General features: G+C 56.2%; 1 protein-coding gene across 2 annotated transcripts; it reads left to right on the forward strand.

The window, feature by feature from the left end:
• Positions 1 to 2,031: 2,031 nt before the first annotated feature.
• Positions 2,032 to 24,559, forward strand: WDR86 (WD repeat domain 86). Of its 2 annotated transcripts, none has more exons than XM_064487200.1 (7): positions 2,032 to 2,213; positions 2,931 to 3,218; positions 10,839 to 10,980; positions 14,280 to 14,700; positions 21,666 to 21,801; positions 23,950 to 24,053; positions 24,333 to 24,559. In XM_064487200.1, exons 2-7 carry the CDS (start codon positions 2,993 to 2,995, stop codon positions 24,504 to 24,506), a joined length of 1,203 nt encoding a protein of 400 aa, XP_064343270.1. In that variant the 5' UTR covers positions 2,032 to 2,213; positions 2,931 to 2,992; the 3' UTR covers positions 24,507 to 24,559. The 2 variants fall into 2 exon arrangements, with proteins under 2 accessions (XP_064343270.1, XP_031311580.2); XM_031455720.2 differs by lacking the exon at positions 2,032 to 2,213 and adding an exon at positions 2,230 to 2,736.

The raw sequence follows: 24,559 nt of genomic DNA on the forward strand, positions 1-24,559 counted from the left end.
CCCAAATGCAAACCTGGTACCCATCTGCCTTTCTTGATACCCTGCAGAGAGGCCCCCACAGTCATTCTTTCTAGCAGGTGGAATTTTATGACTATTTGTGTGGCATCGGTCTGAGCCCTGGCACAAAATCATCTCCATTGGTGCTGGTGCCAGGAGGCACCCCCCCCCCCACCTTCACTTGTTAAACATTGCCCTTTTCCTGTTTCTTCTGAAAACTTAACCATTTCCTCCCCCTTCCCACCTGGACCTCTTGCCATGGTGATTTCGTTTCCACACTGACAGGACAGCCCTGTGCACAGTGAGGGCTCTGGGCCCTTGGAGGGGGCTCTGGAAGAGTGTTAAGGGCAGGACGTGTGGAAGGGAGACCTTGCTGGCAGCCCGAGCTTGGCCCCTGGATCACTGCAGCTCCGTGTTCTCCAGGGGGATGTAGGAGAGTCCAGTTTCAGGGGACTTGGGCCTTGTTTTCCAATCTTCCCGTTGTCTGCACTCCTGTTAGATTTGGGCGAAGTTCATCAGAGCAGGGCCTGTCATGCTCGGCTTGTAAGAGAAAAGGGAAGAGAAGCAGGCTCAAGATGGCATCTTTACTGCACACGCACGCATCCAGACACCCCACACCATCACATCCACACACACAAGGAAACAGGCCGGCTGGCTCACTCCCCACCGGGGAACCACTCTGTGCCAAACCAATGAGGGAGAAAAGGAATAAAGGAGAAGGGCAAGAAGAGCAAAAAGTACATCAGCTTGGAAAGAGGAAGGTGGTGGAGGTGAGCGGTCCTGGACCTTGGATGGTTGATGTTGCCTTGACAGAGCGCTTCTGAATCTGCTGTGTGTGCTGGGAGCCAAGAGAAGGGGGTAGGGTTTGTGTTGGTGGTGACTGAGGAACAGAAAGGTGTGTCCCAACTTGCTAACAAATATTGTGTGACCCCCTTGAAGGTTTAACTTTTCTCCTAATGTGGGTGTCTTGTCTCAAACACTAGTAGGCAGGCTCCTTGAGGGTGTGGCCGTGGTCATCTCATCGTGCCTTGGCCCTCCCCACTTCTTAAACACCCTCTCCTCTTAGAGTCCAAGATAATAGATGCCTGCTCAGAACATCTGGGTCTCCTCTAGCTCATCTTTATGTAAACTCTTCCCTGTCTTCTCACTCCTCACCTCACCTTCCCCAAGGGCTGCAGCCCCTCCATGCTCATGACTCCCACCCCCTCTGGCCTCACCTGTAGGCCACACCTGTAGGGCCAGATGCCCACCAGTCTTCATATCTGGATGTTGCAATGGCCCCTTTAAGTGCACAGGTCCTAAAATGAACTCATGATCAGCCTGTAGAAGCATCTCTGAGCCTGTATCATGGGCCAGAGTCTGTCGGCACAACGGGGAACTCCCAGAGTCCTAGTTTCTGCAGAGTCCACCTCAGGAACACCCCTGCACTTTCTGCCTTCCTCTCTCCTGCTGGACCCCAGCAGCCTCCTCCTGCCTCCTTTCACCCCACCTCCACAAGTCTTTTTCCAGCGACTCCAAATCCCCACTTTAACGTGCCCTCCCAACCCTTCACTGGCCCCTGTTGCCTACGAAGTAATGCCCCCTTTCTCAATCCTTACGCAGAGCTGCAAGCTGATTCACAGGTTTGAGGAAAGAAAGAATGGATTTCTCTGGTTTAGACCACTTGGAGAATAAATGGCGCAGTGCCCCATAGGACCTCATCATGGGGTATTCATTCAGTGTCTGGGCATGGTCAACCATTGGGAGAAGGTCAGGTCGTCGTGCTGAGGGCTGACTTTCCAAAGCTATCCTGTTCCCGGCCCCGCTTTCCCCAAAACACACAAACACAAATCTGGTGTGAGATTTGCCCGGCTAGCTTTCCTCAGGAGCCCTCGAGGGTTCGGGAAATCCTGCTACCTTTAGGACCTGGAGGATCCGAATTGGGGGGGGTCACCCCTCCCCGCCCCCCGCGAAGCCGGCACCGGAACTGCTCTAATGGGAACCAGCAGCCCCGCGCTCCAGGAGGGCTCGCGGCCCCGGGTGTGGGATTCCTGCGGAGACCTGGGCAGACGGTCCGAAGCGCGCGCCGAGGCTAGGGGCGCGGGGACGCTCCCCCTTCCCTCGAGGGACGTCTTTAGGATTCGGGGTGTGCACGTGATTTCCCAGCGAGGGCGGACTGAAGGCTCTCTCAGACCAGGGGAACCGACCCCGAGTTCCCCGAGAGGCCCTCCGAGAGGGTTCGTAGAACTGGGAGCCTGGAAGGAGCAGACTTGCCTGGTAGCGGCGCGCAGCCGCGGGACCCTAAGTTCCCGGCGTGCGCCTCTCCCCAGCCCTGAACTTGCCATCCACCTCCTCCTCCTCATCGTCGCGGCCTTTGGTCCTGGCGGGGGTGGCAGAGGGCGGAAGCCCAGAGGCGCAGGTCGGGTAACCGGGAGTGTCGCACGTGGAACCCTCCCCAGCGTCCCTGGGGCTGAGGTCCATCCCGAGGGACCCGAGGCCGGGGTGGGGCTGCGGGAGCGCAGGCCCGAAAAGTGGGAGGGGACAGGTTGAGGGGTGGTCTCTGAGGAGGAGCCAGGCTGGACTGTATTGTTCGCCACTCGGCCTCCCGGAGCGCGCGGCGCCGCCCGAGGAGGGCACCGAGGCGCTCCACTTCCCGGGTCCCTCCGCTCCCCGCGCCCCGCGAAGAGATTCGGACCTTTCAGCGCGCCCCGAGAAGGCTCTGCTCGGCTGGCGCGGGCCCAGAGGGAGGGGTCTGCTCAGGTGGGGTGCGGATCTTCCTTGGGGGCGCAGGGAAGGGAGGGTTCCAAGCGGTGGGGCTGGGACAGCTACACCCGGGGACCCAGAGTCTCGAGTGGGCCGCCCCCCGCAACGCAGCCCCCGGGCCGGGAGGCCAGGTGCGCTCACGGGAGCGAGGGTCCTCCGCCTCACCCCCGCCCTGCCCCGTGCCTCCGCAGGAGCCTGGCGCCGGGGCCCCCGCGATGGCCGCGGGACGCAGTCGCAGGGAGCCGCCGCGAGGATGCCGGGGCGCCCCTCCCTAGCGGGGCGCAGCCTCCTCCCGGTACTCCGCCCGACCAGCGGGATGGGGGGCGGAGGGTCTGCCCTGAAGGTCTGCGCGGACCACCGCGGGGGCATCAACTGGCTCAGCCTGAGCCCCGACGGGCAGCGCCTGCTGACGGGCAGCGAGGACGGCACAGCCCGGCTCTGGAGCACCGCGGACGGCCAGTGCTGCGCCCTCCTGCAAGGTAGACCCGCCTGGCCGCGCGCGTCCTCCGACCTCTCGCTCTGTCCCCTTCGCCTGCTCGCCTGCCTCAGCCCTCAGCTCTTCCGGCCGCAGACCCCTTCCCCAAAGTCCAGCCCGCGCCCATCGCGCACGCTCGTGGCAGAGCGCGCGGGGTTGGGTGGCGCGCAGAGAGGGCAGCGATAGGGGTCAGTGAGCCGTGGGATGCCGCTGCAAGGGCGAAAATCACTTGCCAACCGCAGCATAAAATCGTTTCCATCATAGCAGTTTTAAGAAACAAAGAAATCTCACCTCTGTCCCTGACTCACTCAGCAGCGCCTTCCCTTGTCTCTCACTGGCCTTGTGACTTGTGGCCGGACATTTCCTCTCTCGGGGCCACTGGGGTAACAACCGAGGCTCGTTAACTGCCCTGGGCGCTACAGAGTGCAGTCCTCACTCACACTGTAGTGCTCTTGTCCCACTCGTGCAGACAGGGCAACTAAGGCAGGGAATAAGTGGCTTGTTACGCAGCTGATGGGGCTTGTTGAAATTTGAACCCCCCTCCCCCACCCTGCCCTGTTCTCTCTCTGCTTCGTTCCATCTGCAATTTGGCGTGTTTGGAAACTCCATGAACTAGCAGGAGGTGTACGTATGGTTTTATAAGAGTTCTGCAGATGCACCCATGCCGATTTCTATTTGTGTGCTTCCTCGTGGAGAGGTGGCTGCTTTTCTTACCCCGGGTCCCTGTCACGTGCCTGCAGCACAGGACTGAGGTCCCGCCATTGGTGTCTGAGTGGCCTGCATAGCCCCTTGAGGAGGACCAGGCTTCCCGCACTGTGTGCTTGGTTGTTTCTCATGGTTGGTTTTTCCACCATAATCAGCAAATCCTGGGTGGCCTCCCCCAGGCCTCCCAGCTCCTGTAGGCACAGGGAGTAAATTATCTTCAGTATTGCCTGATCCTGACCCTGCTGGTTTTAAATAAAAGCAATTATGGGAGATACTTCAAAGCCCAATAGGAATGAGTTTTGGATTGCCTGCTCCTTGGGAGCTGGTGCGGATAATGGGGAGTTGGCCACCACACACAGATAGTCACACACACTGACGGCATAGATCTGTCAGAAAACTTAGATCCAACTTGTATTGCTTCCCAGACATGAGACTTTAATCTAGAGGGCTTTCAGAAATGCAGGTTCTCAGGTCCCAGTTTCCTACCACCCATGGCGTAGGTCTCTAGAATTGCATTTCTAACAAGCGGGAAGATGGCTCTGATGATCTGCTGGCCCAGGGAGCTCTGGGCTGGGACGCACTGTGGGAGCCCAGTTTGTAGGCCAGTTTCCACCCTAGGAAGCTCCAGTCCTTTCCAGAGTGGTTCTGGCCTGGTGGGCCCCTGGCTCTGCCCCCAGGACCACCCTCCTGCCCAGCACTGTGCCTGGCAAGCCCCCTTCACACTCATTTAGTGGCCCTCATGGTGGCTTGTCCCCCTCGAACACCAGCATCTGCTTCCTAGTGAGGCCACACTTGACCCTCTGGTGCCCTAGTTGTGGGCCACCCCACTCAACAGGATGACTCTGTCAAACTGAGAAACTGCTACCCGTTTCTGCCAGGATCGTTTCTTCTGTTCTAGGGTTCGCATTTCAAGAAGTTTCAAGGACAGAGGGGACAAAAATTACCTTTCCTTATTCTGAAATTGTACTAATAGACTTGACTTGTGAGTCATTTTGGGCATGTGATTATCCTTGTCTGGCCCCCAAAGAAAGCAAGGGCTTGCCAACTCCCCCCCATAGGATTTCTTTTGTATCAGTGAAATATTAATAAAAGTCTTGACATTTTATAAATACTCTTTAATTAGTGCCTTATGTCTTATAAATACTCTTCTAAGTACGTATTTCTTTTTGTTTGTTTGGGTTTTTTGGGGGTGGGGGAAGTAATTAGATTTATTTATTTTTCGTGGAGGCACTGGGGATTGAACCCAGGACCTTGTGCATGCTAGGCACACACTCTATCGCTGAGCAATACCGTCCTCCTGTGTACATAGTTCTTATGTTATTAACCCTTGTCACTGTGAGGTGGATAGGGTTGATGCCAGTTTATAGATGAGAACAGAGAAGAGCAGATTATTTATCAACACACAGAGCATTCTAAGCGTTTTCTAGACATTGAGCTTGTGAGGCAGGTGCTGTGGTCAACATCCCCGACACACAGTGTGGTTGTGCGGCTTGTCCAGGGTCACATGGCTGGTCGGCGGCAGAAAGGGCTTCTTGACCACTGTGTGCCTCCTGCTCTTGCTGGGACAGAACAGGAGGGAGATGTGCTCTCCTGAGGCTACATGGCTGATCAGCGACAGCCCGAACCCTGGATGTCTCCTGACTCCAGATCCAGGCTCTTTCCATTCCCATTCGGGTGGAAACTGCCGCACGCAGGTGGGTGCTCCCTCCTTGTGCCGCTCTGGGCCCACAGACGGCTGCAAAGAAGAGCTGGTTGGTGGGTCAGGCCTGGATGTCTTGGGCAGAGTGGCTGTGGTTGGCAGCTCCCGCCTGCGTTTTCCTCCTGAGCTTCTTGCTCAGCTTGCAGCGGATGCTATAGTCAGGTTGCAATGTTGTGTCAGTTTCTGGTGTGCAGCATAATGTTTCAGTCATACATATACATATATTCCTTTTCATGTTGTTTTTTCATTATAAGTTACTACAAGATATTGAACGTAGTTCCCTATGCTATACAGTAGAAACTTGTTATTTTATATGTAGTAGTTTGTATCTGCAAATCTTGAACTCCCAATTTATCCCTTCCCACCCTCTTTACTCCTTGGTAATCATAAGTTTGTTTTCCATGTCTGTGAGTCTGTTTAGGTTTTGTAAATAAGTTCATTTATGTCTTTTTTTAAGATTCCAGGTATGAGTGATATCATATGGTATTTTTCTTTCTCTTTCTGGCTTACTTCACTTAGAATGACAATCTCCAGGTCATTTTATTCTTTTTTATGGCTGAGTAGTATTCCATTGTGTAAATATACCACAGCTTCTTTATCCAGTCATCTGTTGATGGTCATTTAGGTTGTTTCCATGTCTCGGCTATTGTAAATAGTGCTGCTATAAACATTGGAGTGCATGTATCTTTTTGAATTAAGGTTCCCTCTAGATATATGCCCAGGAGTGGGATTGCTAGATCATAGGGTAAGTCTAGTTTTAGTTTAGTTTTTTTTTTTTTTTGAGGAATCTCCGTACTGTTTTCCATAACAGCTGCACCAAACTACATTCCCACAAACAGTGTAGGAGGGCTCCCTTTTCTCCACACCCTCTCCAGCATTCGTTGGAACTGGCTTTCAAATGCAGTTGGTGAGCTGAGCTCACCATGAAAAAGCAGGTTTAATTGCCAGTTAGTCTGTAAAGGGAAGAATTGCTTTTAATGTGATTCTTTCCCTCCTCCTCTTTTTCTCTTCTAACCTTTGGGTATCCTTTGGTTTATTTGAGGCACTTCCCTACGTCAGTGGGATAAGCAGCCTTTCCCCAAATGGCAGTTCCTGTCCTGGTCTGTTCTCAAGGAGTGAGGGACCCAGCCTGAGGTTCCCGCCCACTGTGGCTGTCCCCCAAAAGCCTCCTCATCTTCTCAAAGCATCTTCTAACATGGTGGGGGTGGTGCTTGTTTTCAGTTCCGTGTGGACAGGCTACACACTCGTATCCACTGCACACCTGGTGAGTGCCTGCTCGTCCGGATGACTCCTACTTACTACCGGGAAGCAGGAAGGGCCATTACTCGTCAAGAGCCTGGGCTCTGGGGCCAGGCTGCTTGGGCTCAAATCCCATTACATAACTTCTCATGGCTCAGTTACTTTATCTGTGAATTGGGGATGATAACAATAGTAACCCAGCCTCATAAGGTCTTGGTGGGCATTAAACCAATTAATAAGCAGTTCCTAGCTCGTTGTATTAGTTGTCTTATCCTTTGAGCTTAAAGGGAGTAACAGCATCCTGCTGGCCCCACGCCACCTCCAAAGCTTTTCCTCATTTGCTTCTCATGACCCATTATTGTCCCCATTTTGTAGATGAGGAAACTGAGTCTCTCTTGCCTGCTCTGCTCTTCCCTCCTGGTCCAGAGCCCTTTCTGCCTCGCCTGCCTGTTAGCTCAACTGTGCTGGGCGCCTGTGTCAGATTCAGAGGGGCAAGAGTCTCAGATCCCGCCCCAGGGAACTTGCAGGTAGGACTGAGAGAATGGTTGCTAAGCTGAGGGGCTGTGTGCACTTGAACTTCAGATGAGCAGGAACTCGGTGAGCTGGAGTAGTCAGGGTTCACCTCTTGGCCAGGTGAGTGGGACTGAACTGGGACAGTTTTTAATTATAATAAAAAAGAAAACCTCACATGACATACAATTGACCATCTTAGCCATTTTTAAGTGTTCTTCAGAGGTATTAAACATTCCTAATGTTGTGCAGCCGTCACCACCATCCGTCTCCGGGACTTCTTCATCTGGCGAAACTGAAACTGTCCCCAGTGAACAATAACCCCATGCCTGTCTCCCCAGCCCGGGTACCCGCTGTTCTCCTTTCTGCCTCGATGAGTCTGACTCCTCTAGGTAGCTTGTGGACTCATGTATTCTTTGCCTTTTTGTGACTGGCTCATTTCACTTAGCACAACATCCCCAAGGTTGTAGCATGGGTCAGAATGCCCTTCTTTTTAAAGGCTGGATACTGTTCTGTCGCATGGATCTAATGTCTCTTCTTTATACATCATCCGTGGACACGTGGGCTGCTCCAACTTGTTGACCATTGTGAATGATGTGCTGTGAACATTCCAGGCCCTGCTTTCCATTCTTTGGGGTATGTACCCAGAAGTGAGACTGCTGAATCACCTCTTACATATTTTTAAAAGGGCGTGTGGGAGCACAGGGGAGGCTCTCAGCCATAAACAGATTGTTATTAGCTTTGTCCCGGTCAAGGGAGAATTCCATCAGTTTGTTTTAAATACGGATGTGAAGGAAGCCCACGCTGGCAATTCATTCTTCAGCTCTGCAGAGACCGCTGTCTAGGGGAGGTGAGCACCCTTGTGAGTGCCGATTAGGGAGGATGAAGATGGAGGCAGGAGGGCAGTTTGGTCAAGGTCGTGGGGCCAGAGAAGCTGGGCTGAGGACAGGCCCTGTGGCAGCAGCAGTGACAAGAGCATCAGCCTCGGCTGGGAGCTGGGGGGCAGGTGGCCCAGGGCTGAGTCCTCAGTGGCTTTGTTGCACTCTGTCCACTCCAGCCAGAGCTTGCACACTCAGACTACAGCTCTAGCAGGTAGGCCCCAGTAGGAAACAGAACAGCACCTGGAAATGGTAACTGAGGAGAGTCTAACAAAGGGATGCTTGGAAAATGTGGGCAGAGTGCGGGGAACCGCAGTAGCTGTGGCCAGGACCAGCAGGGCTGTCGCCGTCCCCAGGCCTGAAGGAGGGAGGGTGGGGGCGGTCACTGCAGCCCAGAAACTGCTGTGCTGTGGGGAGGGCTCCCTCCTGGGAGGCGTGACTGTGGTTTGGGGGCCTCGGCCAACATTTCCTGACCCAGAGACTCCTTCTGGGGCTCTGACTGTCTGAACTCCGTGGGCAGTGGGGGTCAGGGAGCCTGCAGTGGGTTGGGGAGCTGCAGGGAGCAGGCTGGAGAAGAGGAGGGGGACCCCTGGGGCAGAGGGAGAGGAGGCCCCGCTTTTCATGCTGAGTGGAAGGGCGTGTGCAGCTGGCCAGGCGCACTCCAGGCCCCCGACCCCCGCAGACCAGGCTCTCCAGTGCTCCGCGCTGCTCCCTCAAGCGGAGGGGACACTTTGACTCTAAACCTCCAGCCAGTCCGAGGGTGCAGGAGCGGACAGGCGGGGAGGGCCGACTACCCTGGCAGGAAACCCTGAGCCTCAGCGTGTTCTTTTGAACATAATAACCACATTTTATCTGCATTTTTCATCCCTTCAAAAATATTTATTTTTAGTTTGGCTTTTTTGCTTATTCCGCATAATTCCAACAGCTCATGGCCGAGGCACTGTGGTCCCTGGAGACGTCCCGGGCCCTGCCTCCCCCAGCCCTCCCTCCTCCATCCCCATCTCTCGCTTGGGTTTTCAGGTGTGAGGTGGGCGTCTGGCGCTCAGGGGAAGGGGCTTGTAGAGGGCAGAGCCTTGCCCTATGCAGGGAGCCCCAGCCAGCTCAGGGCCAGACCCCTGGGAGCGCAGAGGGGCGGCTGGCCCTGCTTCAGGGAGGAGTTTTTTACATTGAAAAACAGCTTTTCGTTATCACCTCTTTCGTCCAGTTTTTGTTTCTATGTGTTTATATTTCTGTCGCTTCTCAATCAGTGTACATACCCTTTTTTTTCCTGCTGCATGTCAGAAAAGCTGTCCCACTCTCATGTCTTTCGAGTCCCTGGTTAATGGCTACAGTGTCATCGAGTAGAGATGCCCACTTTAGTTTTCAGTGCTTTCCGTGGCCTGATTGACACGTCCACTTGGTTCTCTGCCTTCCGTTGTCAGATGCTGTTGAGGTGGGACAGAAGCAGCCGGGGGGTTTCCCAGGAAGGAGCCCCTCCTGGCCTGGGTGGGTGCCAGGGACTGCAGGACGTGTGCCTGGTTGCCCTCGGGACACCCTGGCTACCTGTGGCCACCTGAGGAGGCCAGGTGCCCCTCACCCAGGGCTGAGCCCTCCTGGTGACAGATCTAGTCTCAGGGAAAGCTCGCTGACAATTTTCAAATATTTTACAAACATTTTGGGGTTGGCGAGGAGCTAGGCTGCATTTTGCCAAACACATTTTGCCCTCAACTTTTAAACTGACATGCACTTTCAGGGAAACACCCTGCTGTCTCTTCCAGTGTTCACTTAATTCACATAAACGTTGTTTTCCTACGGGCCTGGTATATGCTATCCAAGAAGATAGAAAAACGTTTCTTTCTTACTTTTTAAAAAAAATTCTGTTTCTTAGAACCCAGGAAGTTGGGTTCTTCCAAGAGTAATTAAGCTTATACCCAGGGCCAAAAAAAAAATTTGTGAATCAGCTTGAAACTGCCCAGGAGATTCTAAATCCCCATGTACCTGATACCAGACATCTAGATGAAATTTTTAAATCCAATCAAAATCCTTAACATAATAAATACATCCCTCACATGTGTTATTACTTGAATTCGTCAGTCTCCTCGTCTGTGAAATGGCTCTTAGGTTTAACATTCTTTTGATTCTTTTGATTTTCTGGTCCCTGAATTCTCCTTAGAGTCAGCTTGAGTTTTTCATCTAAAGTGGTTATCCGAGATGCAAACATCTTTACTTGAAAAATAGGCCCTGCTGTGTTGGGGACCCTTGGCCTCTATACTTTCTGCCTCTGTAACATGAGGTTTGTTGAATGACTGAGTGAATACAAACAGCTGAAAAGACTGAAGAAGATGATGAAGAAGGAGGAGCAAGGAGGAAGGAGTGCGTGGGAAGACGAAGGAACAGAAGGATTCCAGGGCAGGCTGAGTGCCCCCAGAATTGCTTCTGACTCCCCCACAATTCCTGAGACTCCCAGATTTAAATCATCATTTCCAAGTGCTGGTCGCTTCTGGACTTGCCTCCAACACTCCTGCTTTCTTCCCTTCCCCCCCATCTCAGACATTCTCTAAGAGAACTGGGAGCTGGCAGTTCCTGGGATGCTCACATCTCCCCTCGTCTGCAGGACACGAAAGCTATGTGACCTTCTGCCAGCTGGAGGACGAAGCCGCCTTCACGTGCAGCGCTGACTGCACCATCAGGAAGTGGGACTTGCTGACCGGGCAGTGTCTGCAGGTGTTTCGGGGACACACGTCCATTGTGAACAGGTCAGCGTGGCCTGGGGGCTCCGGGCTGCCGGGCAGTGAGGACTCGGCCTCTCCTCACAGTACCTGGCCGAGTGGGACCCCTGCTCTGGAGGAATTTAGCTTCTCTGGGGAATATTTGTGGACACTTAGGGAGGTGGTGCAGGTAGGGGGTTGGGAGGCGCAGGTGGGGGAAGGGAGGCACCACCAACACCTTGACTAGCGCCAGGAAGCCCTCCCTTGGCCCTGGCAGCACACCTGCCCCCTACTGGGCACAGGGAAAGTCATTGGAGGCTGATGGGAACAAATTCCAGAGGAAATGGCTTAATTGGTACCCGATGGTGGACCAGGGGCTTGGAGGAGGAGCCAAATGGGGATTGTTCTGCAGAGGGAGTCAGGGTATTTTTAAACTTCCCCTTCCATGTGGCTGCTGAAAATCTCCCAGCCCCTCCTTCCCATGGAGTTTTGAGTTTTTCCTTTCCTTATTGAGTTTGGGTCTGAGCTGAGCCATGGAAGTTCCTTGCTGATCAGATCAACTTGACATTTCTGTAACTTGGGGCCGTCTCAGACTCCTGAGGGAGTGCCGGGTGTGAGCAGGAATCTGGGCACCCCCCTCAACTCCAACCCCGTGGGGGCCTCGCGGCCTCCCTGGCTAGGAGGGGCACCTGCTGGGAAGTTAACTAAGCCAGGAAAGGGCCCACGGAGGTGAGGTGGGCGTTTGAGTGAGGGGTGGGGGAAGCAGAGAGGGAAGGATGTTCTCCGCCAGAGGGGATGCTGCCAACAGAGCTTTGTGATACCTGGGCCCAGGTGCGACCTATCTGGCCTAACGGTCCAGCGCACGGTGGGTGGAAGCGGTGGGCCAGACTGATGATCAACCCACTGTAGTACCAGCTGCCCCCCAGTCAGAACGGGGCACCCACAGGGCAGGAACGAGGTCACATCCCTGTGCGGAAGTGCAGAAGTGTCCTGTTGACTCAGGATGGTTCTAACTGGAGAAGCACCGCAGTGGGGATTCCTGTAGAGCTCGGCCGGCCCCATCTTCCTGGAGCTGAGCTTTTATCCATCCCCCAGCCCCACCCCCTTAGCTAGAGCAGGTGAGGCCCGGGGACCTGGGAGACCAGGGCCAAGCAGGCAGGTGGTGGAGGAGGGCTGCGGTGAGGACTCGGGACTCAGCTCCTGCTGGCCTCTTCTCAGCACTCTTTCTTGAGAAAGTTTGTAACTATGGAAAGGTGTGGGCATGGGGGCGTCTCCTTTTGTGAGGCTGTGAGCGGCTGGAAGGGCTGACAGAGGATGGGGAGGTGGGAGAAAGCCCCATCTCAGGTGACCAGCTGGCCCTCAGGTTGCAGCTGGAAACTGATCAGCTGCTCCTCAAAACTAAATCTGGACAATTAGGGCTAGAAATTATGCTCTGCCAGGTTTAGACTCCCCTGAGCACACACACAGCATACACACGTGTTCACACTCAAGTGCACACTCACGTGTGCACACGCACACACACTACTTTTGAGCAGTTGACTGTTCTCAACAATAGCTCGGGGTAGATATTTGCATTATTAAGTAACTGTGCTCACAAATGTATGATGTCCCTGAGGTGAAGACGTGGCCTTCCCTTCTCTTATCAGAGCAGGGCCAGGTGTGCGAGCTTCTGGGGGCCCTGGCCAGGCCTGGGGGGCCTTCTCATGCGAGGCCACACCCTGCAGGACTTAGGCCCCGAGAATGTCACCTGAGGTGCCAAGTTGTCACCTTCCTTTAGAAACACACATTTTGTGAAAACCACCCCTCCTGGGTATTGAGGCAGGAGCCGTCAGAAATAGAGAGTGTGCTACATTTAATGCACTGTGTCCTCAATTACTTGCGGGAAGTGAGAACGGCCCAGAGGTGTGAGGTGGGCAGAAGGTCTGCTCTGTTCCAGGTCCTTTCTCTCCTGCCCATGTTAGGCTCACAGGCAAGACCTTTTAAAAGAAGGTGCACGAGGTGCCTCTGACACTGAGATGGGGGTCCTGACCCCTCTGTCCCCACACTGATGACACACCCCATTCCAGATTTAGGCCTCTGCCCTTTGTGAGTGGATGTGTAAACAGGCCCTTTGAAGTTACACGCAGGGTTCTGTACTGAAGACAGATGAGGGGGTCGGGGGTGTAGCTCAGTGGTAGACCGTGTGCTCGGCGTGCACAAGGGCCTGGGTTAAATCCCCAGTGCCTCCATTAAGGGGGTAAAAAGACAGATGAATATTTTCTGGGGAGAAATTCCTTGCATACGTCAAAATGAGAATAAGAATCATGAATATTTACTGCTTGGGAGGCTCTGCCCCCCCATGGATGAACATTTCTGCTCCTCCCTCCCGGAGATCCCTGGGGCCCTTGGCCCAGGCTGTGACCTGGAGCTGGAGGGTCGCCCCCAGACATCAGCCTGAATGATGGGAGGTGACAGTGCCTCCCCTCTGACTGTGCCTCCCCTGGGCCCTAACCTTATAGAAGTCACCCAAGGGCGTGGCCGCCGGCCAGTGTTGTGAGTGACAGTGAGGGCTGGCTGGTGGGCCTGGAACCCCACATAACTCACCGGCTTCTCAGTGGGAAATGTCGCCCCACCTCTGGAGCCTGACCTGTCCTAGGGTGACTAGCATGTCCCACTCTGCCCAGGGCTTCCCCAATTTTTAAACTGCAGGTCCTGCATCCCCAGAAACCTTTCAGGTCTGGGCACACCAGGTGGATCGGTCTCCTCCCCTGTCCCCCTCGCCCTCCTGCCCACCTGCTTCCCTGGCTGTGGAGCCGCTGCTGTGGGTGATGGCTCAGGACGGTGGAAGTACCCCATCCCCTGAGGGGAGGGCCAGGCAGACCCTGGGCTCAGACAGAAGAGTGACTGGGGGCTTCTGGGTGGCTTCCTAGAGAAGGGGCTGGACTTGGGTGGTGAGTGTGGCCAGGTGGGTGGGGAGGGGAGCGCTCCTCCAGTTGCTGCACTGAGGTGGTCAGGTGTCCACGCAGGGGCGGGTGCAGGTGTGGATGGCAGGGACAAGGACGCCGTCAGTCTGGGCTTTGTCCTGTGGGTGGTGGAAGCCCAGAGACTGAGCCCCGGCCTGAGGTCCTTGACATTTTCTTGGGGAGGCTTTCCTGGCCCCGCTCTGTCCCCCTGAAGCAGGGGCCCAAGCATCCCCAACCTTGAGATTTTCTCAGACTCCCATCTCCCATTCCTTGGGAGCATTTTGTGCTTTTGCTCCATCCCCTGGGCTTGTTGAACATGTAAGACACCAGCCGAAGGGATCCTGGGATGGCCTGCCAGGCGGCCCTGCGAGGTCTGACCCCTGACCTTTCCCCTCTTCCCATCAGGATCCTGGTCGCCAACAATCAGCTCTTCAGCAGTTCCTACGACCGGACAGCTCGCGCCTGGAATGTGGACAAGGGGCAGGTGTCCTGGGAGTTTCGGGGCCACCGCAACTGTGTGCTGACTTTAGCCTACTTGGCCTCCTGGGACCTCCCTGGGGCTCCCTGCATGGAGGAGGCCATGGCCGGGGGGCTCCTGGTGACAGGCAGCACGGATGGCATGGCCAAGGTGTGGCAGGTGGCCAGTGGCTGCTGCCACCAGACGCTGCGGGGCCACACAGGTGCCGTGCTCTGCCTGGTGCTGGACACACCCAGCCACACGGCCTTCACTGGCAGCACTGATGCCACCATTCGAGCCTGGGACATCCTGAGTGGGGAACAGCTGCGTGTGTTCCGGGAGCACCAGGGCTCCGTCATCTGTCTGGAGGTGAGACCTGCCTGGCCCCCGCCTGTCTGCCAGGGAGGCCCCGGGGTCATCCTCTGAGCTGCTGCCCCACCCCAGTGTACTAGTCAGCTCAGGCTGTGTAACAAAACACCACAGCCTGGGCAGCTTAAACAGCAGAGACTGATTGTCTCACAGTTCTGGAGGCTGAAGCCCAAGATCAAGGTGTCCTGAGGCCTCCCCTTGGTTGGTAGATGCCGTCTTCTCCCTGGGCAGCCAGATTTCCTCTTCTTATAAGGACACCAGTCATACTGCGTGAGGTTCCAGCCTAATGACCTCATTTTAACTTAATTACCTCTTTAAAGATCCTCCTTCCAAATATAGTCACATTTGCAGATACCAGGATGAGGGCTGTTGTCAACACATGAATTTCGGTTTCCTTCCAGGTGAAGTGAGGATTATGTCTACCCACAACCCCATGGTCCATAATTCCTAAATCTAAAAGTTCCCCAAAATGAAGTTTTCTTAGGCTCAGCATCAAAACCCATTTGGTGGCAAAGCCTGGCCTGAACAGACTTGAGATGGTTGTAGTTCAGTTTCTCCCACTTCCTGGGGATATGAGTACCTTTGCTGTGGAATTGTGAGTGTCTTCCTAAAATCCCAAAATCCTGGAACCCATCTCGCCCCGAGGTTTGGATTAGGGATTACTGACGTGAAGCTGCACCCACCCCTGGGCGGTCGTGAGGGTTTAGTGAGTTAACAGCAGACACAGCGCCTGCTACAGAGCACGTTCTTGATGCCCGTCATCCAGGATGTTGCTGCTATTGAGCACCTAATGGATGTGCAGCCTGCATCTGCCCGGGCATGTCTGCTGGACACGGGCCCTCCCTCTATTTGGATGTTAGGATCTGGGTGTTCCTGGCCCCGGGCTTGGCCTGCTCTTCCCTTCTCCAGGTCAGTTCCCACACCTGAGATGAGCAGGTTGGGGTGCAGTGCTTGGTGGCACTGAGGTCTGGGAGCCACCAGTGAAGCAATGGAGATGGGATCCAGGCGGCAGGAAGCGGGGTGCAACGATCCCTGGGGAGTCAGGCCAGGAGGCCTGTTTTGGGTTCTGGGGGTGAAGGGCAGCCCTAGGGCCCCAGGACCAGTGGAAGAGAGAGAAGCTTCATTTCACTTGGACAGAGTGACCTCTGACCCCTGGTGCATTTTCTAACTCAAACCCTGCTTGAGGACATGGTGATGGAGAGGGTGGGGGGTGGGACTGAGCTGAGAGTTGGCCATCTGGTTTCTGATCTCGGGATTGGGGGAGCAGGGAGGGCCAAAGATGGAGGACCACGGAGGCACCTGGGAGGCATCGTGCGTGATGGGAAGAGGTGTGCAGGGAGCAGTGGGGACTGCATCCTGGGCAGGGCATGGAGGGACGGGCTCTGGGTTCCTGAAGAGGGGCCAGGGGTTGGGGGTAGGTGTCTGGGCTCAGTCTTCTGGTACCAGCCAGGAACAAGTCTGTCTCCCGTGTTGGATTTAGCCTTGAGGACAAGTGCCCAGTGCCCTGGGCAGCAGCAGGGAGCAAATGAGCTTGGGAGCAGAGCTGGTGGGAGCTCGGCCCTCTGCAGGGTGCTCAGGAGATGGTGGGAAGCACCAGGGCAAGGCCAGCTCCTGGGGTGGGGTGTTCCCAGGGTGGGGTGCTCTTGGGGTGGGGGTTCCTAGTGTGGGATGCCACAGGGCTGGGTTCTCAGGAGGGATGGGGGCCTCCCAGGGTGGAGTCAGTCAGGCACACCCCAGGGTCTGTACAGGGTAGGTCCCAGTTGGAGTGAGGGGTAGGGTGGGAGAGGCATGTGGGGGGGTGGCCTTGCTGGACAGGGGAGTGGGACAGGATGAGGGTGGGCACAGTGGAGTGTGTGGGGGCCCCTGGGGGCAGAGGTGGAGGCAGGAGGGCCCACGCCACTGGCTCGGGCAGGGAGAGCACACCCAGTCGGAAGGGCCACGGGCACCATCATAAAGGCTGGTCCTAAAACAGAGTCTGAAGGGCCGGGCACAAGGCAGCCGCGCTCGATTCAGGAAACGCACGGTTATTTGGTTCGTTGGTTAGTTACTTAGTTAGCTATTAAGTCACAGCCGCTTCACCCCACGGTGGAGTTGAAGCAGAAAAGCCCCCAATTTCCAGAGTAGGGGATAAGGTTTTGCCTGACAGAGTCCAGGGCTACCATCTCTGTACCTGGCACCTCCAAGAAACAGAGGAGCTGCTGGTGCTCATCCAGGCTTCCTTTGCCTTATTTACTTATTTTTATTGAAATATAGTCGGTTTACAATGCTGAGTTAGTTTCTGATGCACAGCATAGTGATTCAGTTGTACATATATATCATTTTAGGCTATTACAAAACATTGACTATAGTTCCCTGTGCTTTAATATGATGTCCCCTCACTGGGGAGGGGATGGGCCCACAGGGGCCATCTCCCCTCAGGAGCAGACCACGGTACGGAGGGTGCGGACAGGAGAGCTGCTTCCCTGTGGTCTGGATGCTCCCTAAGTGGGTCTCCCTGTCACGTTTCCCCCGGTGCAAAATCAAATCTAGTTGTACCACGACTTGGGAGATGCAGGTGTGGGCAACCTTCGGCTGTGCTGGCTTTGCCCATTTTCCAGAGCCCCTCCTCCCCATCACAGGGCCGGGGAAGGCTCCTTTCCCTCCTCTCTTGATCTGCCTCCTCGAACAGAAGGGCTCCCCCATGTCACCCCTGTGACCAGAACATTTCAGGGCCACTGGCCAGTCTCTCGGCCCCAGCCTGTGAGGCCCTGGCCATGCTGGGCTGTCGCCGGGACCCTGCTGTCATCCCCAGGCTGAGCATGAAGCACAGCGCAGAGTCGGGGACACCCCTCGCTCACCTACCCTTCTCCAAGCAGGCAGTGACCCTCAGTTCACAACTGTTGCCTTCCTCTGTCCCCTCCCTGCATGTCCACATGCAGGTTGAGCCACCTGAGACATGAAAATGATCTCTTCTTGGGGACCTTACAGAATCCTGACCCTCCCAGTGCGGCGAGGGGCAGGCTTCCTTCCCAGACACCCTGCAGAGACAGACAGGGTTCCCGGGTGTCTGGAAAGCCTGGGAGCATCCTGGGCCCCCGAGATGGTTTTGTGAGCCCTGCGGCCTGGCCTCCAGCAGTGTTCTGGGGAGGAAGCACTCCTGCTTGCAGATGGAGAGCTGAGGCAGTCGTCTGCGGTTTCCTGTTGGGATGCGTGGGAGGCATCTCCTGGGATCCCCAGGGAGCCTGTTCCGTGAAGCTGTAGTGTTGGCACTCTCCGTGGGAACCAGGCAGGCCCCTCTATGTGTTAAGATCAACTTGTGGGCTTCCTTTTCAGAGGTTGGAGAGAACAGAGGAAACTTACAGAGCAATACAACCTCCTATGTCCTGCCTCCGAACCACAGCCCCGGGGGATGAGGTACCCACTGCAGCATCCTCCTGCCTCCTTGCGGTCCTGCACCCACACTGAACCTTCTGAGAGCAGAGGCAAGGCCCAAGAGACCGGCCAAGCCCTGGGGGGCCTCTGCCTTCTCCCTTCATTGTGGGATGTATATCCAGGGTCGAGCTCGCCAACTCCAGAGGGTTCCAGAAGCCTGGTTGGGGTAGAACCAGGAGGGCACAGGCCTCCTGTGGAGAAGATGGGCCAGATCAGAGGCAAGGGCTCACTTCTAAGTAACAAACTCAAGGTCAAGCTGACCACCGAGGGGGGCTGCTCCCTCCCCTGCTTCTCTTCAGAGGAGCTCCCAGGATCTGGGCTCAACAGGTGGTCCTGGTGAAAAAAGAGAAGGTGGAGGCTCTTTCCTGTCCCTTCGTTTCTTTACGTTTGTGTTTTTAAAAAAATTTTAGTTATGAAACATTTCAAACATAAAGTGTAGCAAACAGTAAAGCAGACTCCACTGCACTCACTTTCGAAATGAAATACAAACATTGTGTCATGCTTACTTCATATCTCTTTGAAGAAATAAACCTTTCAAATACAGCCAGAGCGGGGCAGGAAAGGCCCGGCCAGGCATGGGCAGCCCGAGGTGCGGGGCCCACACCCGCCCGTAGGTGGCATTGTTTGGATGTTCTGGACTTTTCCAGCAAAAGCACTGTCCTGCTGAACCAGGGGGGCTGGGGCAGATTGCTGTTGCCTTTTAGGGCTGATTACTAGCTCCCGGGTAAGAGTAGGCTGTGTGCCTTATCAAATTTATTCTCCTTGCCACCTCCAAGGGAGATTGTTTTTCTCATTTTGCACAAAAGAAGACGGAGGCTCGGAGCGGGTAAGCACCGTGCCCAGAGTCTCACAACTGGTGAGGGGCACAGACAGAGTTTGAACCCAGGACTGAACATGTCACCTGTGCTTTTAACCTGCCGCTTTAAAGGTGTGACGGGGCCCACTCCATGCTGAAGTTGGGAGCCTCTTCCAACAGGAGGCGGGACGTTGGGCGCCTGGCCGTGCTCATAGGCTGGCGCCCCCCCCCCCCGGCTTCTCGCCCGCTGCCCTGGCACATGGCCTGCTGTGAGCTGAGGGGAGGGCGAGGCCGGCACCCCTGGGGCCTCGGCCTGCCTGCCTCATCCACCCTCTGCTTGGGTGGCTCCCATGGCAGGGAGATGGTCCATGAGCCTGGTCCCCTCGGAGCTGCCTTGGCTGCTGGGAGCCCCGCAGGGCCCGGCCTTTGTGACTCGCTGTGTCCATCTGCCCTGAGCCTCTCTGGCCTCCTTGTGTCCTGTTAGGAGACCAGCCAGAGGGAGCAGTGAGGCCTCAGCCAGCCAAGGACAACACGCCTGGGCGTTTTCTCCGCCCCTAGGCTCAGGATTTGTACTTGGAAAGTGCGCTGCTTGGTGATTTCTCAGCACGGTGTGCCGGGCCTGCATTGCCAGGACACCCGCTGTGAGAGGGGCCCTCCTCCCTTTGCCTTGGTCGCTGTGGATGCTCAGTGCCTCCTTCATGGGGCCGAGCAGGCATTCCACCGGGTTCTCAATCTCCTACGCTGTACTTACTGGCTTCCTTATTATAGGCCCGGGAGTCTCAGGGGGTAGTTTGGAAAGTGAGGCCACTGGAGGCCTGGGGCTGCCTCTGGGAGTGACAGTTGGTGCTGGTGGGGGGGACAGCCAGGAAACACTGGAGCCAGCAATGATGGGCCTGAGGGGAGGATGCAGACACAGTGCTAGGGCAGCACAAGGATAAGGGGGCATCAGCAAGGAGGCACTTTCTGGGCTGAGAGGACTTGTAAGAAATGTGGGGAGGCCAGAGTCCACCCAGGCTTCTTAGGAGACAGTGAGGGCACAGGTGAGCCTGGGGAAGTGGGGACACATCGAGGCTCCAGGCAGAGGGCTGAAAGGGCCCCAAAGCTGAGGGTGAGCGAGAGTGTGAAGCAGGTGCCCCCACCTTCATCAGTGGCCCAGAACCAAGCTCCTGAGGTTGGTGCAGATGGCGAGAGGACTAGGTGATGTTCTGGACCCTGCTGGAGCCCTTGGGTGTGCGGACATCACACGCATCCCTGTCCTGGGGAGAGGACCGCCAGGCTCCATTGGCTGGGCCCATCGTAAACCCATTAGGGCTGTAGGGTGGGGCCTAAGAGACGCAGGCCATGCCTGCCTCCCACTCGGTCCACAGGGGATCATCTGCAGCCTCTGCCTCCAGGAGGCCAGACATGTTCTCCAAGATTACACCCCTCTGCCATAGCATTGGCCCAAGGCCACGTTTGACCTGTGCTGTGGCCGAGCTAGAAAGATATGCTGGGCCAGTCTGAGTCCTGTTCTCCGGGATTGTAACTGGGAATAATCTGGGGAAACAGAGTCAGCTGTGGGAACTAGAGTGGAAAGTGGCTGAGATGGGCCATGTGTGCTTGAGCTAGAACACAAGATGTGTCAGTGCCAGGGATGACTGTCTCCTAGGCTCGTAGCCAGCCCTCATCTTCCTGGGCCCTGCAACATGGGAGGACGCCTGGTGCCTTCAGCTAGACACCTGCAGCCGAGGACCCCACCTTGCCAGCCTTTGGTTCTCATCCGTGTTCTCAGTAACCAAAGGTGCTGTGCTGGCTGGGAACTCTCAGGGCTGCATGGTGTTCTGTCTAGGGAAAGTTGCAGGATTATTTCAATAGTCTTTGGGCTTCCCTAGGGTTAGTACCCTCTTCTTGGCAAAGGGTGCTCCTGGGAGTGAGCCTCCCCAGGCCCTTCCCTTGCCTCTTGGGCCCTTTCCTTACCTCCTGTGACACCATTCACCTCCTGTGAATGCTGCTCCAGCTGGCTGGGGCTAGTGGGAAGTCGGGGAACCTGTCTCCAGGGGCAGGGGGGCAGGACCCCAGAGATGGCCCCTGGGTATCCAGCTCCTGTCTTAGCACAGGTCGACCTCACATACACTGGCTGGTCAGGTTACTTCTAGACCTTTCTCCCTCCTGTCTGCCTTTCCCCAAGCAGAAGTCCAGTGTGAAAGCAGGAGCCCTTTTCTCGGCTGGGACACCACCAGGGAACAGCCGTGGCCACAGGTGGATTCACATTGACCTTCCCAGCGGCCAAGCTGTTCTTCAGTAGGAAACTGCTAAAGAGAGACACGTGGCAGATGTAACAGCAATGCCAGCCAACATTTTCTGGTCCTTGCTTCTAGGGTGATGAGTGCTGTATGGTTGGGTCTGAGCCCCCCAAGGAAGGGAGGGGCTGGCAGGATCCGTATCTGCAGGTGAAGCAGCTGAGAGCGGAGTCAGTTATTTGGCCAAGGTCCAAGAGCCAGCCAGGCTCTAAAGCCAGATCTGCCTTACGGCCTGTGTGCCCACCTGACCCCACACTGCCCTGCAGAGAAGGCAGGAGCAGTGTGATCTTGGGTGCTGGAGTGGGCAGTCAGGTGGGACTCACAGGCAGGGTCATTTCTGGCTCCTCCACAGTTTCTCTGCTGAGACCTACATGTTCCCTCCCCCCCCCTTACACAGAGGTTTGGAGGGGCTGCTGAAACGCCCCCCTGCAGCCCACGGCACAAGTGTGCGGTGCTGACCCTCCATCCTCCTCCCCCAGCTGGTGAACCGGCACGTGTACTCAGGCAGCGCCGACAGGACGGTCAAGTGCTGGCTAGCAGACACCGGGGAGCGCGTGCGCACCTTCGCGGCCCACGGACACAGCGTGAGCGCCCTCAAGTACCACGCGGGTACCTGTAAGTGACCCTGCCCCCTGCCTCATAACCCCGCCCTCCGACCCCCTCTCAGTCCTCACTCCTCAGCATGTCCGCTTTTGTTCAGAGCCTGTCTGCTTCTTCTTACTCTATTCATCCCTCGGTGACCTCAACTGCCATTCAAGTTGGTCAGCGCCCATTCCTCCTTCGTGCACAAACATTTGTTCCTCCAGCGTTATTTACAAAAAAGATCCAAATGAGGGTGTAGGGACTCCTCCCCACCTTTACCCCACTAGGATGTGCAGAGACCTGCATGTCCAGAGGCCTGAGTGGCAAGAGCACATCTCAAGGACACATTCAAGTTCTCAAGTTAAACAGTGACACTAAACCCAGACTTGAGGGCCATGTGGGTTTGGCATCACTTGGCAGTAGGTTTGCATACAGATAAGAGAAAACCCAGATAACAGGGGTTTAAATGAGATGTTGTTTATTTTTCTCTCAGGTAGAAGAAATTCAGAGGCTGGCAGTCTAGGCTGGAATGGATTGCTCCACAGAGTTGTCAGGCACCCAGATTTCTTTATTTACTTTGCTTCATCATCCTTAGTACAAATCTCCTATCTTTAAGGGGGCCTCATGGTTTAAGATAGCTGCTGGAGCTCCAACCATCATGTCATGTTTCAGGCAGGCAGGAAGAAGAGGAAGGGAGGGCAAAAGGTTCTGTCTCCTAGTTGGTAGGCCCCTTTAAAGATTGGGATGCCCAGCAGCTACACTGCGTTGCTGGAGGGGAATGCAGGAGAGGAGCTGAAGAGCTCCGGAAAGGAAACTTCCTCTCCAGGGCCGCATTCACTAGTAGCTTTAGCAGAAAGCCTGGGAATAGGCAGGTGACACAGGAATTGGGTAAAGAATAGACCCCCAAAGACCAGGAGGCCCCAAGGGAGTGCTTACTGTGGCTCACTCTGGCTGCTGCATGGCTGTAGTGGATGCTGTGGGTACCATGCTCAAGGGCACTTCTTCCTGCAGGTCCTCTGCCCAAGGGTGTTTTCCTGTGAGGCAGGTCAGAGGAGGGCTAGGAGATGATGGATAAGTAGCCCAGCATCCTTGTTTCCCGCCACCCGGCAGGGACAACTCAGACATGGGCTGTACCTTCTCCCAAGGGCCCTCAGCAGTCAGTCACCTGCTGGCTAACACACCTGTATGGGAGTCCTTCCTTCCTGTTTCCCTCCCTACTTCTGAGAAAGCCCTGCCAGATGAATTGTTTGCACTCAAATTCTAGTGTCAGGGTTGGCTTCCGGGAGAACCCAGGCTAAGACAATAAGTCAACGAGGGAGCTCCTCTGGCCAGTGTTCTCAGTGTGGTCCTGACCATGAGCATCAGCATCACTTGGAACTGGCTGGACATGTAGGTTTTCTGGTTCCACCCCAGACCTCTTTAAATCAGAAACTCAGGCAGGCCCAGCCATCTGTGTCTTTAAAAGCGCCCCACCCCGTGATTCTGATGCCTACTGCAGTTTGAGAACTCTTGGATTGTTATAATGTAGGAAAAAGCCTAAGGGAGGCAGAATTTGGGGGCTTCCCCCGGGATAGGTTGGGTGGGGGCACGCTAGTCAACCCCAGGGGGTCAGGAGCAGGGTCAAGCTCATTACTGAAGACGGGGAGGAGTGAGTTTTCTGGTTGGTCTTTGCCCCAAAAGGCCACTCAGATGGCAGAAGGGTGGGGTGGTGACCCCTGGAGGCAGGGGCTTCAGAGCTGCTGGAAACATCCAACAGAGAAGCCAGGCTTCACCAAAGGCTTCCACCAAATGGCCTGAGAGTGGGAACCTGGGCCCAGGTGGTACTCAGGAAGAACACCTGGAAGGGCAGGGCGGGCTGACCTGAAGCCCAAGGTGGGTGGGGCAGCCGCAGTCCGGCAAAGTGGGATGCAGACCTCAGAAGGCCTGGCCGCCGGCCCCCAGTCATCACCCTGAACACCCAGGAACGTACAAGATAATGAAAGTGCCGCCTCCTTCCTTCCAAGGGGTTTCTGCTCTTCTCCATTTGCCTTACGACATCCCTGTGAGACGGGCCGACAGGTCCCGGAGAGGGCTCCCAGAACTCACCCTGCCCTGCCCGCCTATGCCCCAACGCCCTGCAGCTTCCCGGGCAAGGCCGAGGGCTCTCGGGGCGGGAGGCCCAGTGGCGCCATGTGTTCACAGTGTTCACGGGCAGCGGGGACGCCCGCGCGCGCGCCTTCGACGCCCAGTCCGGAGCGCTGCGGAGGGTGTTCCGCGGCCACGCCTTCATCATCAACTGCATCCAGGTAGGCGCTCCCGCCCTCTCCCGGGCCCCGTGTCTGTTTACCGGAGCGAGGGCCAGCCCGGTTGCGTCCGCCTCGGAGGGGAAGTGGGAGGTACGCAGCAGAGCCTACCCCGGGGCCGAGAACCCCTTGGCTGAGACTTCCCCATCCGTCGGCCCCGGTAATCGCAGTTCACGCCGATGCTCCGGCCGGCGCCGGCCGGAGGCAGAGCGGGGCCCGTGCTGGGGTGGGGGGACGGCGGGGCGCGCCCTCCAGCGCCCGCCCCACGCCCCGCGCCCGCAGGTGCACGGCCAGGTGCTCTACACGGCCTCGCACGATGGCACCCTGCGCCTCTGGGACGTGCGCGGCCTCCCGCGCGCCCCGCCGCCGCGCCCCGGCGCCCCCAAGCGCAGCCTCTCGCGCCTCTTCAACAACAAGGTGGGCTGCGCCGCCGCCGCGCCCCTGCAGCCGGCCTGAGACCGACCGGCCCGCCACCCCACCGCCCGCGGAGGGAGCGCGGCCCGCTGGCA

Source organism: Camelus dromedarius, chromosome 7 (assembly GCF_036321535.1).
Source record: "Camelus dromedarius isolate mCamDro1 chromosome 7, mCamDro1.pat, whole genome shotgun sequence".
Classification (NCBI taxonomy): domain Eukaryota; kingdom Metazoa; phylum Chordata; class Mammalia; order Artiodactyla; family Camelidae; genus Camelus; species Camelus dromedarius.